This window comes from Labeo rohita, chromosome 5 (assembly GCF_022985175.1).
Source record: "Labeo rohita strain BAU-BD-2019 chromosome 5, IGBB_LRoh.1.0, whole genome shotgun sequence".
NCBI lineage: Eukaryota > Metazoa > Chordata > Actinopteri > Cypriniformes > Cyprinidae > Labeo > Labeo rohita.
This window is the reverse complement of record NC_066873.1, coordinates 3,348,169-3,364,186: the sequence shown is the minus strand read 5'-3', so window position 1 is coordinate 3,364,186 and position 16,018 is coordinate 3,348,169. Positions and strand designations below refer to the sequence as shown.

General features: G+C 37.6%; 1 protein-coding gene across 1 annotated transcript in view; it reads left to right on the top strand.

The window, feature by feature from the left end:
• Positions 1 to 16,018, top strand: part of LOC127165093 (aldehyde dehydrogenase, mitochondrial) — a 34,834-nt gene that overhangs the window by 3,389 nt on the left and 15,427 nt on the right. Inside the window, exons 2-4 of the mRNA XM_051109406.1 lie at positions 1,962 to 2,066; positions 8,108 to 8,248; positions 11,190 to 11,269. Coding sequence (XP_050965363.1) covers positions 1,962 to 2,066; positions 8,108 to 8,248; positions 11,190 to 11,269 — 326 coding nt within the window. The remainder of the gene's footprint in view (positions 1 to 1,961; positions 2,067 to 8,107; positions 8,249 to 11,189; positions 11,270 to 16,018) is intronic.

The following is a 16,018-nucleotide window of genomic DNA, read 5'->3' as shown; positions in this document are numbered from 1 at the left end:
TTCGCATTCATTCTTTCAAAAATTCACATCTGAAGAACAAGCAAGAGTTTTTTTGCAAAAAATAAAAATCCACACTGAATACAGTAATTCCTTAACAGACATTAGAAACTGTGCAACTGCAAACAAATTTGAAATTTGATACCAAAAAAAAAAACTATATTCAAAACAGGATCTTATTATTTGCATTTACTGCTTTAGTTGGACTGAGAGATGTTGGCTTGAATTGATCAAAATCTCAAATATGGACATATTGCAATATGCATACTGCAAGAGTTTACACTAGTAAATTTTAATATTACATGATTTTAATACTTTTAAAACAGACTGAGTTCTGTTGATTTCAGAACAATATAGTACAACTATAGAATATAACAGAATAACATTACTATTTGGGCAAAGATGTCACATGTGGTTTTATTATAAATAATTTTTTTTTGTTGTTGTTGTTTTTTTGATGTTGAAGATGTCATTGCCAGCATATGCATTTATTGCCAGTGACATTAAATATTTGCTCTGTTAAAGGAACACTCCACTTTTTTTGAAAATAGGCTCATTGTCCAACTCACCTAGAGTTAAACAGTTGAGTTTTACCGTTTTCGAATCCATTCAGCCGATCTCCGGGTCTGGTGGTAGCACTTTTAGCATAGCTTAGCATAGATCATTGAATCTGATTAGACTGATAGCACCTCGTTAATAAATGACCATATATAATGATGATTTTTTTTCCTATTTAAAACTTTACTCTTCTGTAGTTACATTGTGTACTAAGACTGACGGAAAATGAAAAGTATGGCTAGGAACTATACTCTCACTCCGGCGTAATAATCAAGGAACTTTGCTGCCGTACCATGGGTGCAGCAGGCGCAATGATATTACGCAGCGCCTGAAAGTTTATGTAGATGCAGAGTTGCAGCCAAGCGGCAACCTCCCGGTCTCCCTCTTGAAGCCAACACGAAGTGACTAAAACTGCAATTCATCGACTGGCCGCTAGAGACTGGCTGCAAAAGGGAGTCAATCCCATAGACTTCCCATGTTAAAATGCCCAACTTTACAGCAGAAAAAAATGTGTTTACAGCCTGGTACAAAAAAATGGTTTTGGTCTATATAGCTAATTTTGCCCTTTATGTCAACTGTGAGGGGGTGAATTTTTTTATAACGCATCCGTTTAAATTATATTAAGCCTTAAAGTTCTGCATAATTTAGGGCGTGGTCACTTAAGTGACAGGTGGATTGCCGCTGCTGTCACCATTGTTGCGCTAGGTGGGCGTGGTTTCAGCAACCAGCTCCACCCACGTCCCGCCTCTTTGCCCATTTTCGATTATTAGGGAGTGACGTGCAGTGACGCGATTCCAAGATGGCGACGGCCGACTCCCGCCCAACAAGAGCTTCAAAAATGCTCTTCAGAAACCTACGGGTGACGTCACGGACACTACGTCCATATTTTTTACAGTCTATGGTTGCAGCCGGTGGAGTTGACGGCTGCTTAATATCATTGCGCCTGCTGCACCCATGGTATGGCAGCAAAGTTCCTTGATTATTACGCCGAAATGAGAGTATAGTTCCTAGCCATTTCGACCTAGAAAATCGCAACTTTTCATTTTTTGTCCGTCTTTGTACATGATGTAACTACAGAAGAGTCAAGTTTTAAATAGGAAAATGTCGAAACTCTTTGGTCATTTTTGAGTGAGATGCTAACGGTCTAATCAGATTTAATGATTTATGCTAAGCTATGCTAAAAGTGCTACCGCCAGACCTGGAGATCGGCTGAATGGATTCGAAAACAGTAAAACTCAACTGTTTAACTCTGTAGGAGTTGGAAAATAAGCCTTATTTCAAAAAAAGTGGAGTGCTCCTTTAAGTTTTTATCCATTGATCTGCACTGTGAAGAATTAGACTTTTTTTTAGAACATTTTTGTTCCAGATGCGAGAGCATGTCAGTTTGTCTCATTTCTTCTCTGCAGATTTTCATCAACAATGAGTGGCACGATGCAGTAAGCAAGAAAACCTTTCCAACCATCAATCCTGCTACCGGTGAGATCATCTGCCACGTCGCAGAGGGCGATAAGGTAACGTTAGGTGTTTTGAATTTTGAATTTTAAATTCAACATCCACTGCATCAAATAAAAATGGCTTAAAGCAGCTGGTCTGCTGGTTGTAACAGGTAAACTCTTGGGGTTTTGACCACTTTTCAGCTGATCAGGTTAAACCAGTGTATAAACCAGTTCAGCTTAAAAATTTGTTTTCTCTATACAGCAAATTGAAAAGGGCAAAGTGTTTTGAAGCAACATGATAGCTTTATATAACTTTCACTCCAGTGACAAATCAAATTAATTTTTTATTAAATAAAAATGAAGGCTGGGAAAAATGTAAAATAATCATGACTATTTTTAGTTTTACTATAGTTAATGTGTTAACACGTGCAAGGTGTATAGAGTTGACTGCAGCGAATGCAAATGACCATCCAAACAACAGAAGCTGCAACATGAGCACACGTCTGCACCGCAAATCCGGATATAGAAGAACAGGATAAAGTAGATGCAAGTTTAACACTTTCATTTCAGAAATAAACTCAATCTGTTTCACTGCAGTTTAGAAGTAAACAAAAGGTTAAGCATCTGGTGTCTATAAATAAGTATGTATTTACTACAAATTTCTTATCTTAAATGAAATGAGGAAAAAAAGGCATGAAAATGATACACCCATCATCCAGTGCCATTGTGACTGTATCATTGTGACACTGTAAGTGTCATGTGACAGGGTTGATGCATTGCCATGGAAACATGAATGTAATACACCTCAATAATCCCTTTTAGGAAAAGAGTCAGATGTCCTGACACACATTAATGAACGTCACAGATCACACATACTGTATCGTGTGTAATAACAAAGCAAGCCTGTAACAAAAGCAAGTTGCTTTTACAAATGTACACATAAAATAAAGTACAGTACAGATCATTCTAGACACATCCAAACAAAGTGTTGTTGTCTTCTAGACAGTATCTTGGAGACATTAAGTTCATAAGCAACTTACAGCAATTGTAAATCTTGTTAGGGCACTTCTCATCTGGGCAGCTGCTGATTCTCCTGCAGACTGTTTCTCTGGCCTAAACATGCCCATCATATTCCTAAACAACCCCTGCAAATACACCATTAGATAAAACAGGCAATATGTTTTTCCTTCTATATTGAGCTGCAGCAATACATTCATGCAGAGAAAACCTGATCTGACATATTTCCACTTATGATATAATTTAACATTTACTGTAGAATCCAATGTTATGTAAACCAAGTATGCAGTTCAAAGTGCCAAGTATGCATATGTGTACCTGGTGCGTTATTGACTTTGATTACCCTAGGCACACATGCTTTATAAAGCTATCATTAAAACAGCAAAAAAAAACACCGAAGTTCAAACTGATAACTCTTTTTATAAAATATGACATTTGAATCGTTATATAATCAAATGAACTTATTACAAAACACATGCATATCTGGAAGATAGCCAAAGGGAGTAAACACTGTTCCTGTATCCCTGACATGGGTCAAACCCTCAGACACCTCTCAGATACCAAATACAGACATTTCTGTATTCATAAAATACTAGGTGGTAGTGTTGTCAAAAGGTACCGAAAAAACGTACCTTTCTCACTCACATCTGAGCTCTGTTGAGACGACTTTTAAACATCGCTGATTGACCATAGTGTTCACGCGTTCAACAGACACGACTGTGATTGGCTACAATGATAAGCATTTCACGCTCCTCACCAAGCGCTCACAGATAAGCACAATGGGAGCGTTGAAAGCCACGTGTGTAAGCGGATCCCTAATACATCTGGATATAGACGGATCCGCTGACAGACACGGCTTTCAAACGCTCCTGTTGTGCTTATGTGTGAGCGCTCGATGAGGAGTGGCCTTTTTACCGTGGCCAGCCTAAGGCACACCTGTGCAATAATGTTGTCTAATCAGCATCTTGATAAGCCACACCTGTGAGGTGGATGAATTATCTCGGCAAAGGAGAAGTGCTCACTAACACAGATTTAGACAGATTTGTGAACAATATTTGAGAGAAACAGGCCTTTTGTGTACATAGAAAAAGTCTTAGATCTTTGAGTTCAGCTCATGAAAAATGGGGGCAAAAACAAAAGTGTTGCGTTTATAGTTTTGGTCAGTACACTTTGTTGTTACCTGCATGATCCACAGCTGTGTTTGTTTGTTTAGTGATAGTTGTTCATGAGTCCCTTGTTTATCCTGAACAGTTAAACTGCCTGCTGTTCCTCAGAAAAATCCTTCAGGTCCCACAAATTCTTTGGTTTTTCAGTATTTTTGTGTATTTGAACCCTTTCCAGCAATGACTGTATGATTTTGAGATTAATATTTTAACCCTGAGAACAACTGAACAATTCATATGCAACTATTACAGAAGGTTCAAACACTCACTGATGCTCCAGAAAAAAAAAACATGCATTAAGAGCCGGAGGTGAAAACGTTTGAACAGAATGAAGGTTATTTTGCATAAATATCATATGTTTTCATTTATTACTGCCCTTCAGAAGCTACAGAAGATTAGACTCAATTAGACTCGATTAGTTCCAGGTTCCGCTTCCGAAAAACAAAATGTGTTGTGATTGGTTGGCTGTTCCACTGCGTTGCAATTGGCGAACAGCTTAGACGGTGTTTTAGTACTGCCACACCCCTTGTCAAAGAAGCAAGTTCCGTGTACAGCTGTTAGCGCAAGCTAGATTAAAGTGATTCTTACGTTTTAAATATGGATATTTTAATATAACACTGATTGCATTCGTCTGAAAGACGGAAGTCATATACACCTAGGATGCATGGAGGGTGAGTAAATAATACACTACACTACAGTAGTATTGGTTCCTATCATCAGCCTGCAAGATCACCACTACATGATATTATTGTGCTAATGTATTTAATTATTTACATACTTATTTGCATTGCCCGAAACCAGCTCCAGCATCAGGCTAAAAGCAGCCTAACATTATCAAAGAACATCATCACTGATTAGCCTAGCCTATTCTAGTGCAAGTTTATGCATTTTAAAAAACACTCACGTTATAAGTGAAGCTACACTGTATGATGAATAAATCTTTTACCACACACTGCATGCGTCTGTGGCATGTATAGACCTTGGGGATCTACGTCACTGCACGTTGCATTCTGGGTCGTCGCCACCATGTTTTAGGACACAGTAAATAGTGTACAATGACAATAAATACAAATCACTAGAGGAAAAAATGTTAATATTTTTAAGAGCTGCTTGCATTTGCTTAGAATAACTGTACCAATATTGGAATCCATTGCGTTCATTCGAGTCTCAGTCGTGTGGCCAGAACACAACACATACACACTCACAGAAATCATACAGCCACCTTCTACTGTACCACACACAGGACCAAATTAATTTCTCTTTTGCAGTTTTTAATAACTAGGTGGCACTGATATATCTGCCCGATAAAATAAACACACCATAGATTGATCTCTGCCAATTGATCATGTAAGTGAACCACCGCTCTGCACATTTTGTGTGTATCTCAGATGTCTGTTTATTCATAAGTAAGTGCCCTGTGGACTTGAAATATTCCATCCTGATTATTACAGGTCGAAGACTGTAATCGTATATGTTCCATTCAACAAGCATTAAATTGTGCAAGACATGAATATAAATTGCATTTATTTACAATTAAGTCACGCTTTCTCTAGTAAGTTTAGTCTGTGTGTAAAGACCATAGACTGTAAAAAAATATGGACGTAGTGTCCGTGACGTCACCCGTAGGTTTCTGAAGAGCATTTTTGAAGCTCTTAGTGGGCAGGAGTCAGCCGTTGCCATCTTGGAGTCGCGTCACTGCACGTCATTCCCGGATAATCGAAAATGGGCAAAGAGGCGGGACGTGGGTGGAGCTGGTTGCTGAAACCTAGTGCAGCGGTGGTGACAGCAGCAGCAATCCATCTGTCACTCAAATGGCCACGCCCTAAATTATTCAGAACTTTAACTTTAATATAATTTAAACGGATGAGTTATAAAAAAAATTCACCCCCTCACAGTTGACATGAAGGGCAAAATTAGCTATATAGACCAAAACCACTTTTTGTACCAGGCTGTAAACATGAATGAATATTCCTAAGTATTTGCTGATGTATTTAAACATATACCATATCGCCCTAATTTCATTAAGGGATAGAGTGCAATAAGTTTGACTGGACTTAAATTGAACAAATACACGATTTCTTGCAAAGAGCTGCTGAATAGTAAATCAGATGAGTTGCTTTATGAACAATGACCGTGATCTTAACGAGTCAAATCACAGATTAAATTACATTTCCAAACATGTTATTCATAGCGTGAGCACTTACAAATTCATGTGGAACAGAAATTATGACTCTGTAATAAATAATAAATACCAACGACAAAGCCAGATTTTGCAGTTGTTTATTTTCATTGAGCTGCTTTGGCCATTGTGTTGTTTCAAGCAAAAAGCATAAAATTGCACTTCATTTTAGGTCCGTTCTGCACTCCGGTCATGACAGCAGATATGAAAGTTCATGTCACAGCAAGCATTCTCCATTTCTAATGTTTTTTTAAATGTACAATATAAATTTTAACATCTACCTCCACTATTACCCAGTCTAGACTGTACTGTCTGTGTCCGAAAGTCCCAGAATGCCGTGCGTTATGTTCCCATACTCTATAGCTCAGACGCGGCAACCGGAGTAATCCGCGGCTTTGGCATGTATTTGACCCCCTGTACTGCACACGTCTGCGGCGCGTTATTGCTCTGAATCAGTGCTTGTGTTTATACTGGCCACGCTGCGGTTCGTTGAGGCGGCTCTCCGCACTGCATCGTTAGGCTAATCCCCCACCTCATCCCTAAAATCATACAGTCATTGTTTGAAAGGGTTCAAATACACACTAATGCTGAAAAATCAAAGAATTTGTGGGACCTGAAGGATTTTTCAGAAGAACAGCAGACAGTTTAACTGTTCAGGACAAACAGGGCAATCATGAACAACTATCACTAAACAAAAAAACACAGCTGTGGATCATTCAGGAACAATACAGTATTAAGAATCAAGTGTATGTAAACTTCTCAGTGGGGTCGTTTTTATAAATTCAACTTTTTTTTTTCTTGTTGGCTATAGAAATGTAAAAGTATTTTATGTGAAATATCTTATTCAGGTCAGTACTAAATAAAAAATAACATGCATTTTGTATGATCCTTCTTATTTTGGGAAATTAATTAACATTTTGCAGATTCTGCTAAGCTTTTGACCTCAGCTGTATATATGAAAGAAATAGACTGGGGGTCTATTGCCTATTAGTCTTGCATAGCCAGACCTTCAGACTGACAGGAGAAGGTCTGGGAACCTTGGCTGCTTTGAATGGCCAATGCTCACCCAAGAGGCCATATGACTGACAGATAAAGCAACCAATCACGTTTCATTTTGTGCTGAAAACTCTCGGTTGACAGTAGCTATTGACTTCCATTGTATGGCAAATAATAGTATGGTATTCAGTTGGCTTCTGTCATTTGGTTACCAACATTTTTCAAAATATTTTCTCTTGTGTTCAGCAGAAAAAAGAAACTCACACAGCTTTAGAACAAGTGTAAGGTTAGTGAATGATGACAGAACGTTCATTTTTGGGTGAACTATTCCTTTAACCTTAACTTTACTTCTATTTGACTCCTTCTGAGTTTATTTAACAAACCCCCTCCCTACTCCTGCTGATAAACATGCGTCTGCTTGATTTTCCTACACTGGCATAGCAGATACAAACCAGGAGCTGAGAATAAAAATAGCTGTGCATATTTATTTAACACATATCAAATAGCCAGCTTCAACTGAACTAACATTACCTAACAAACATTATGTAATAAGCATAACCTAATACTCTGAAGACTCTGACATGAACTCATTAAGATATCTGTTTGTTTATTTCTTTGTGCAGTGTATTTCATGTAATGCTGCCAATAAGGAAATATGGCCTGATGAAGCAAGGGATAGTTGCGTTAGCTGGCCTAAATCGAGTCTTGCATGGTGTTTTCAGTCTGTGTTTCTCTTCCATTTTTTTTTTTTTTGCAAACAGGCGGATGTGGATAAAGCTGTCAAGGCTGCCAGAGATGCCTTCAAGCTTGGTTCTCCTTGGCGGCGTATGGATGCGTCCCACCGCGGGCTGCTCTTGAGCCGTTTAGCAGACTGCATAGAGAGAGATGCTGCCTATTTAGCTGTGAGTCACTCAAACAACCTTTGTCCTCACAGACTTTGAGCTGATTTCTTAAATGCTTGTAAGAATGCTTTCAGTTTGATTCAGCAAAATGAAAGACTTGAATCAAAACAGGCCCCAATTAAATGAAGTATATTATTTATATCTGAGCATTTCAGCGCCTTTTTTCCTTACTTTTCTTTACTCACTGCTTGTTTAAAGCTTCTTTTTTCCCCAGTGATCTGTCTAAAGGATTTGTTTAGAAAGACTTGTTCCTCTCATTTAGGGTTAGAATATTATCAATTCTGATTCCAATTCTGATTTTTTTTTTATTCCAGTGTGAATAAAAGATGATATCAAGCATATTTATTCTGTTTCTTTTTTTGCTAAACATTTAGTTGCAGCTGAATACCATGAACAAAAATCAACAAGCTACATAAAAACAAGATTCACTTAAGAGCTGTTTGCAAAATAGAGCTGCGTGATTGTGGAAAAATTGGGTTGTTGTTGTTTTTTTAAATGGAAGTTGTGATTCTCTTACGATTCTGAAGAAAAAAAACAGACAACTAAACAAAATCACATGTAGGCCTAATTTATAAGTGAATGATTCAGTGATTCACTTAAGATTTACTTGGTTCATTACTGGATGAATCAGTGTTTTTGAATGGATGATAAAAGACAAATACATTATTAACAGCCCCCTTTCGCCATCTACTGGCATAACGACGTAACCGATAAATCTTGGAAAGATTGAGGAATCAAACAGATGAATCATTGTAATTTAAAAACAGAATCACATTGGTATTTGAATCGTGTTTGTAATCTTTAACGATCTGTTAAATTAAAATGCTTTGTCGTATTGGTGGTGACACATCTATTGCAACATGTTTAGGTTATCACAAATATTATAGGCTACTTTGCCTAAGTAGGGATGGGCGTATCGATCCTGAAGTATCGATATATTGATACTCAAATAAAAAAATATTTCACAATAAACTTATTGAAATTGTAGCCTAAATAATTTGTGCAATTAAATTTATTTTTAAATTAATGTTTAAAGTTCATTGACCATATTCTATTTTGTAGTAATGTTAAAGGAACACTCCACTTTTTTGAAAATAGGCTCATTTTCCAACTCCCCTAGAGTTAAACAGTTGAGTTTTACCATTTTCGAATCCATTCAGTCGTTCTCCGTGTCTGGCGGTAGCACTTTTAGCATAGCTTAGCATATATTATTGAATCCGATTAGACCGTTAGCATCTCGCTCAAAAATAACCAAAGAGTTTTGATATTTTTGCTATTTAAAACTTTACTCTTCAGTAGTTACATCGTGTACTAAGACTGACGGAAAATGAAAGATTTTCTACGTCGATATGGCTAGGAACTATACTCTCATTTCGGCGTAATAATCAAGGAACTTTGCAGTCATACCATGGTGCAGCAGGCGCAATGATATCACGCAGCGCCTGAAAGTGATCAGACTAAGTTTGTGTAGATGCAGAGATGCAGCCAGCAGAGTTGACGGCTGCGTAATATCATTGCGCCTGCTGCACCCATGGTTCGGCAACAAAGTTCCTTGATTATTACGCCGGAATGAGAGTATAGTTCCTAACCATATCGGCCTAAAAAAATCACAACTTTTTTTTATTTTTCATCTGTCTTCTTACACATTGTAACTACAAAAGAGTCAAGTTTTAAATAGGAAAAATATCAAAACTCTTTGGTTATTTTTGAGTGAGATGCTAACGGTCTAATCAGATTCAATGATCTATGCTAAGCTATGCTAAAAGTGCTACCGGCAGACCCAGAGTTCAGCTGAATGGATTTGAAAACGGTAAAACTCAACTGTTTAATTCTAGGGGAGTTGGAAAATGAGCCTATTTTCAAAAAAAGTGAAAAAAAAGAGTGTTCCTTTAAATATATGTACGCTGTCAGAATAAAAGGATTGCATTTTATGTCTACAACAGCCTGTCACTGGCAGCCCCTTATGAATTAATTATATTTATTTGCATTATTTATATTTATATATATATATATATATATATATATATATATATATATATATATATATATATATATATATATATATATATATATACCTATAGTTGAAAATACTTTAATATTAAGGCATATTAAATGTTAAAATGCATTTCAAATATAAAGTTAAGTGTGTATCATTATATATTTTACGCTTAGTAATTTAACAAATGCAATATTTAAAACTTAAGTTTTGAAGTATCGTATCAGTATCAGTATCGATATCGATGATACTGGCCTTAAAAGTATCGGCATCGTATCGAAAACAAAATAAGTGGTATCGCCCGTCCCTAATCTCAAGTGTAGCCATACTTTGGAGCGCTATGCGTTTAGATTAGCAAGCAAGGTCCTGGCAGATCGCTAGGTTGGGTCCTTACAGATGAAAAAAAAAAAAAAAAAAGGAACCGCATATAGGAATTGATAGGCGGAATCGAAAATTTTTATTTCACAAGAAGTATCCGATTCCTGACCTTAAGTATCCGATTCTGGAATCAGAAATTGATTTTCGATACCCAACCCTACTCTCATCACTATGCATTGCAGCAAATTTATTAAACGATACAAAATCCCAAAAACATGTTTGAATTAAAAATCAGAATAACCATTAAAGAACACAAGAAAATATTCTAAATGGGAAAGCCAACAAGATTACAAATTCAGATGCACACAAAGATGATGAATACTGAGAGTCTGGACTACTAATTTGAGTCTTAATACTTTTTAACAGTACTAGAAGTAAAACTTAGAAAATTATTTTAGAAAATATGTTTTTAATTAGTCAAAATTGATATTACTTTCTTGCTATATTTCCACACTGTTTATTTAATTTTTAAACATATCAGTTATATAACAGTATATCAGTATTGATTTATACTTAATTTACAATAATACCATGGAATGTTAATATCATTTGTATATTTTTGAATAGGAACTAGAGACTCTTGACAATGGAAAGCCATATGCGGTCTCCTACACTGCAGACATGCCCACGGTGATCAAGTGCTTGAGGTGAACTTTACACACTTTTGATGAATTGTCCTCCATAGTGTTTGCTAGTTGAAACAGAAACTGATGTATGACATTTGTCTAATATAATTCATTTTTAGTCTAATGGTTTATTTACTAATTCATTAGTATGAATTACTATTCACATCTTCTTAGCAGTTTACAGATTTCAGCATTATAAAAATGTTGGACCTAAATGTAAGATTTATGTACTCAAATTTTATGTAAAATGAAACAGTTTTGACTTAAACTAATAAACTCAGGGTGATGCATATTTTTTTAGTCATACATAAGATAAACAGGATTTCTGTAATAGTACTAATAAAATGTGTTTTAAATGTATAGAAACCCAATTGTTATATTTATCATCAGTAAATTCAAATTAGTATCAAATTTGAACTAATGAAATATTGCTTGTTTCACAGCTGGCTGTATTTGAACCATATCTATTCTTTTTAGTTAAATCAAATTGTTTTCTCAATGAACAGATTTATGCTGATTCTAATCCATTTGAATAAATGGACTTTGAAGGTAACACTTTATAATAATTATCATTCATAAATCATTAACAAACGTTCCATAATGCTTAACGGATTATTAGTTAATATATATCCAGATACTACAAATATGAGATAATGTGCTTGTTAATGTTTACTAATAAACTTATCAAACATTGCCTAATAATTAACAGATCATTCATTGTTAGTTAGTCATTATTCGTCGTGCACTTCCTTAAAATCTACAAATTATACTAAAAAAGAAACTATGCAATAATTAAAATTTTTGAATGCTTACAAATGTCATTAAACATCAGTTCATATATTACCCAAAGCTCTTTTACATTTACAAATGTAAGTTAAAATTGAAATACTTAAAAAATGTCATTAAACTTTCATATGCAATAATTAAAATTTTTGAATGCTTACAAATGTCATTAAACATCAGTTCATATATTACCCAAAGCTCTTTTACATTTACAAATGTAAGTTAATTAGTACACAAAATTCACAAATGATCTTTGTTTGTTGTGTGCACTTCCTTAAAATCTACAAATTATACTAAAAAAGAAACTATGCAATAATTACAATTTTTGAATGCTTACAAATGTCATTAAACATCAGTTCATATATTACCCAAAGCTCTTTTACATTTACAAATGTAAGTTAATTAGTACACAAAATTCACAAACAATTCATGTTAACATATTGTTCATTAACTCATCGTCACAGTCTGATCTTTGTTTGTTGTGTAGACACTATTTACACATCTTAACAAAATGAACATTGATTAATTATTTGTTCATGTTTTTACCCAATCCAAGGACCCTATCTAAAGTTAAGACTTTACATAATTTATAAATGTTTATAAATGTTTACTAATCATCATTTCAATGGCAAAAAATGTCCCAAATGTCCTGAATCTTTTAACAACATGTATTAATCAGTTGTTCATGTTTTTGTAGTACTCAATCTAAAGTGGAGACTATTCATCATCTGTAAATGGTAATAAACATTTAATAATCATTTAGTACCATCATGGGATTTGGAATTTGATTTAACAACAATTGTGTAAAGGGTGGTTAGTTAACTTTAGCTAAATGCTTGTAATTTGGGTGCAAAACATGTTTTATTGCATGTTTTTTATATAATTTGATAGAGTAAATAGTATGTATAGTAAATAGTATCAAATTCAAATTGACTCTTGTACACTTCTGACCCCTTAAAGGGGTCATTGGATGCCCATTTTCCAAGTTGATATGATTCTTTAGGGTCTTAATGAAAAGTCTATGATATACTTTGGTTAAGAATTTTCAGTGGTAGTGTAAAACAACACCCTTTTTACCTTGTCAAAATCAGCTCTGCAAAAATCATCTCATTCTAATGGATTGTTCCTTTAAATGCAAATGAGCTCTGTTCACCCCGCCCCTCTCATCTCTCCGTGGAGTGAGAGATTGTTTACTTTAGCCGCATTTAGCGCGTTTAGCTGCGAAACTTGCTAACTGCGTTATTAGGAAAGGTGATTGCAGAGATTCATAAAAAACCCCTATACTCACTTCTGCTGTAAATGAAGCTGAATCACAAATGATTTGCGCGAACATAGATGCATTTATGTAGATTGGGAGGTGCATTCCATTCACAAACAAACGTAATCCACTGCATCTTCAGCTGCTCAGATGTAGGGAGTAAATGACGACCACTATGTTCATTATTACATCCAGCAACACAACACCTCAGTCGCTCAATCTGAGATATTCTTGTCTAACTTACATCCCTGCTCCGGCATCAAAACAATGGAGGTCGACTGTTACAGCTGATTTAAGGTGGGTCTGAGGTAAGACGCTCACGTCAATTAACTATCGTGGGAGCGGCCTCTGTTAGTCTGACACCACACCGACAGGCATCTGAGAATGGCTCGATTTGAAAAAGGGGATATTATTTTTACAGATTAATTAAAAACCACTGCATGGATTTTTATCATTATAGGGTAGATTTGTACATACACTGCCAACACACATTAATGTTCAAACAACATGTAAAATTGAACTTTGTATCTGATGACTCCTTTAACCAACCCTTAAACCTACCCATCCCTAACCCTACCCGGATCACACCACAGTAGCAAAAAGTACTGCCCATTAAAGGGGTCCTATTATGCTCTTTTACAAAGTCTTGATTTTGTTTTGGGAGTGTACTAGAACATGGTTTCATGCTTGGTGGTTTGAAAAACGCATTATTTTTCACATAATTTACATTATTACAATACATTTATCCCAGCCTGGCACAAATGGCTTAATTAGTGATGGCCCGCCTTCCGAAAAACGAAATGTTATGATTGGTTAGCTCTCCCACTGCATTGTGATTGGCAAACAGCTTAGACGGTGTTTCAGTACTGCCACGCCCCTTGACAAAACGTACTCGGTTACTGTCGTAACCTCGGTTCCCTGAGATACGGGAACGAGTCCTGCGTCGTTAGACGCTATGGGAAAAAGTCCTTTTTTCTCCTTGACTGAAGCCTTTTTTTAATAACGCAGTGAAACTGCACGGACATTGGATCGTGCAGAGAAACGAAATGAACCAATGACTCGGCAGTGGTGCTGCACAAGCCTGTGGCGACAAAGCCCGCCAGAAAGGGCGGGGGCCGTACAGCTATATAAGCGGCCGTTTCACCATAGGATCCTCAGGTTACTTCGACTGAAGCAACAACTAAGTCGTGCAGCGTCATGGCACGGCCAGTAATGCAGTACTCGTTCCCTTATCTCAGGGAACCGAGGTTACGACAGTAACCGAGTACGTTCCCTTTCGATACTACACTCATACTGCGTCGTTAGATGGGAATATGGGAATCGTTCCATACACGCCGTGCCATGGTAGAGGAACGACTAATAGACTTCTGCCCAGGCACCCCTTGGGGCCTAGAGTACAGTAAAATCAATACAGCCTGCAGGCGCAGCCTGAAGTCGCTCTCATTGCTTAGTCCGACATGTAACTCACTCATGCACAGGACTAGCTCCATTATGCAGAAAGGACCCTCGCCTGTAAGGCGGGGACGTCCAAGTTGTAGAACATAGTGAAGGTCGACGGCGAGGCCCAGCTGGCCGCCCCACAAATTTCTGCAATGGATATACCGCTAGACCACGCCCAAGAGGAGGCCATGCCTCTGGTCGAGTGGGCTCCGATGGGACATTGCAGACCCAAAGAGGAGTAAGCTAGTGTAATAGCGTCAACTATCCATCTAGAAAGTCTTTTCTTTGTGACCGGATGTCCTTTATTGTGGCCACCGAAGCAAACAAAGAGCTGTTCCGACTGCCTAAAGGAGGCGGACCGCCCAATGTACATCCTTAATGCCCTGACCGGGCAGAGTAAATTCAACTCCTGATCCTCCTCTGAGGAAGGGAGTGCAGAAAGCATAATCACCTGTGCCCATATCCATGTCTCGGTTTCAGGATGACTTTAGAGTCACCTGGTCCGAACTCAAGACAGGAGGGGGCTCACAGAGAGTGCCTGCAAATCTCCCATACACTTTACTGACAGCAGAGCAGCTTTTAACGTCAGGGATCGAAGATCTGAACCCGGTAACGGTTCAAAAGGAGGGCCCTTCAGTGCCCTCAAGACTGTTGAGAGGTCCCAAGTAGGGATAGTGAGGGGACGAGGAGGGTTCAACCTCCTGGATCCCTTCAAGAATCGAACAACCAAGTTGTTCCTGCCTACTGACTGGCCTGTTGTCAGGGCATGAGAAGCCGTTATAGCAGCCACATAGACCTTAAGCGTGGAAGGGGAGTGTCCCTTATCCAACAGCTCTTGCAGAAAAGACAATATCACCGATATGTCACAGGCTGGGTCTTCGCCGTGGGTTAAGCACCAGGCGGAAAAGATAGATCACTTAAGAGCGTAGAGGCGTCTTGTAGACGGAGCTCTAGCTTGAGAGATCGTGTTCAGAACACTCTCTGAGAGATTCATAGACTCCCGTCCAGACAACAGAGATGCAGGGCCCACAGCTTGGGCTGGGGGTGCCATATTGTCCCGTTCACCTAAAGGAGGTCTCATCTCAGGGGAATGGGCCAGGGGGCTGCTACGAGCAGCTGGCACAGCTCTGAGAACCAATGCTGGTTTCTCCAGAGAGGGGCCACCAGAAGGAGTTTGTGTTTCTGTTCCCTGACTCGCTTGAGTACTTGAGGAATCAAGGATGCCGGGGGAAAAGCATAAAGGATGAGGTTGGGCCAATCGTGGGCCAACGCGTCCCTGTCCTTCGAAT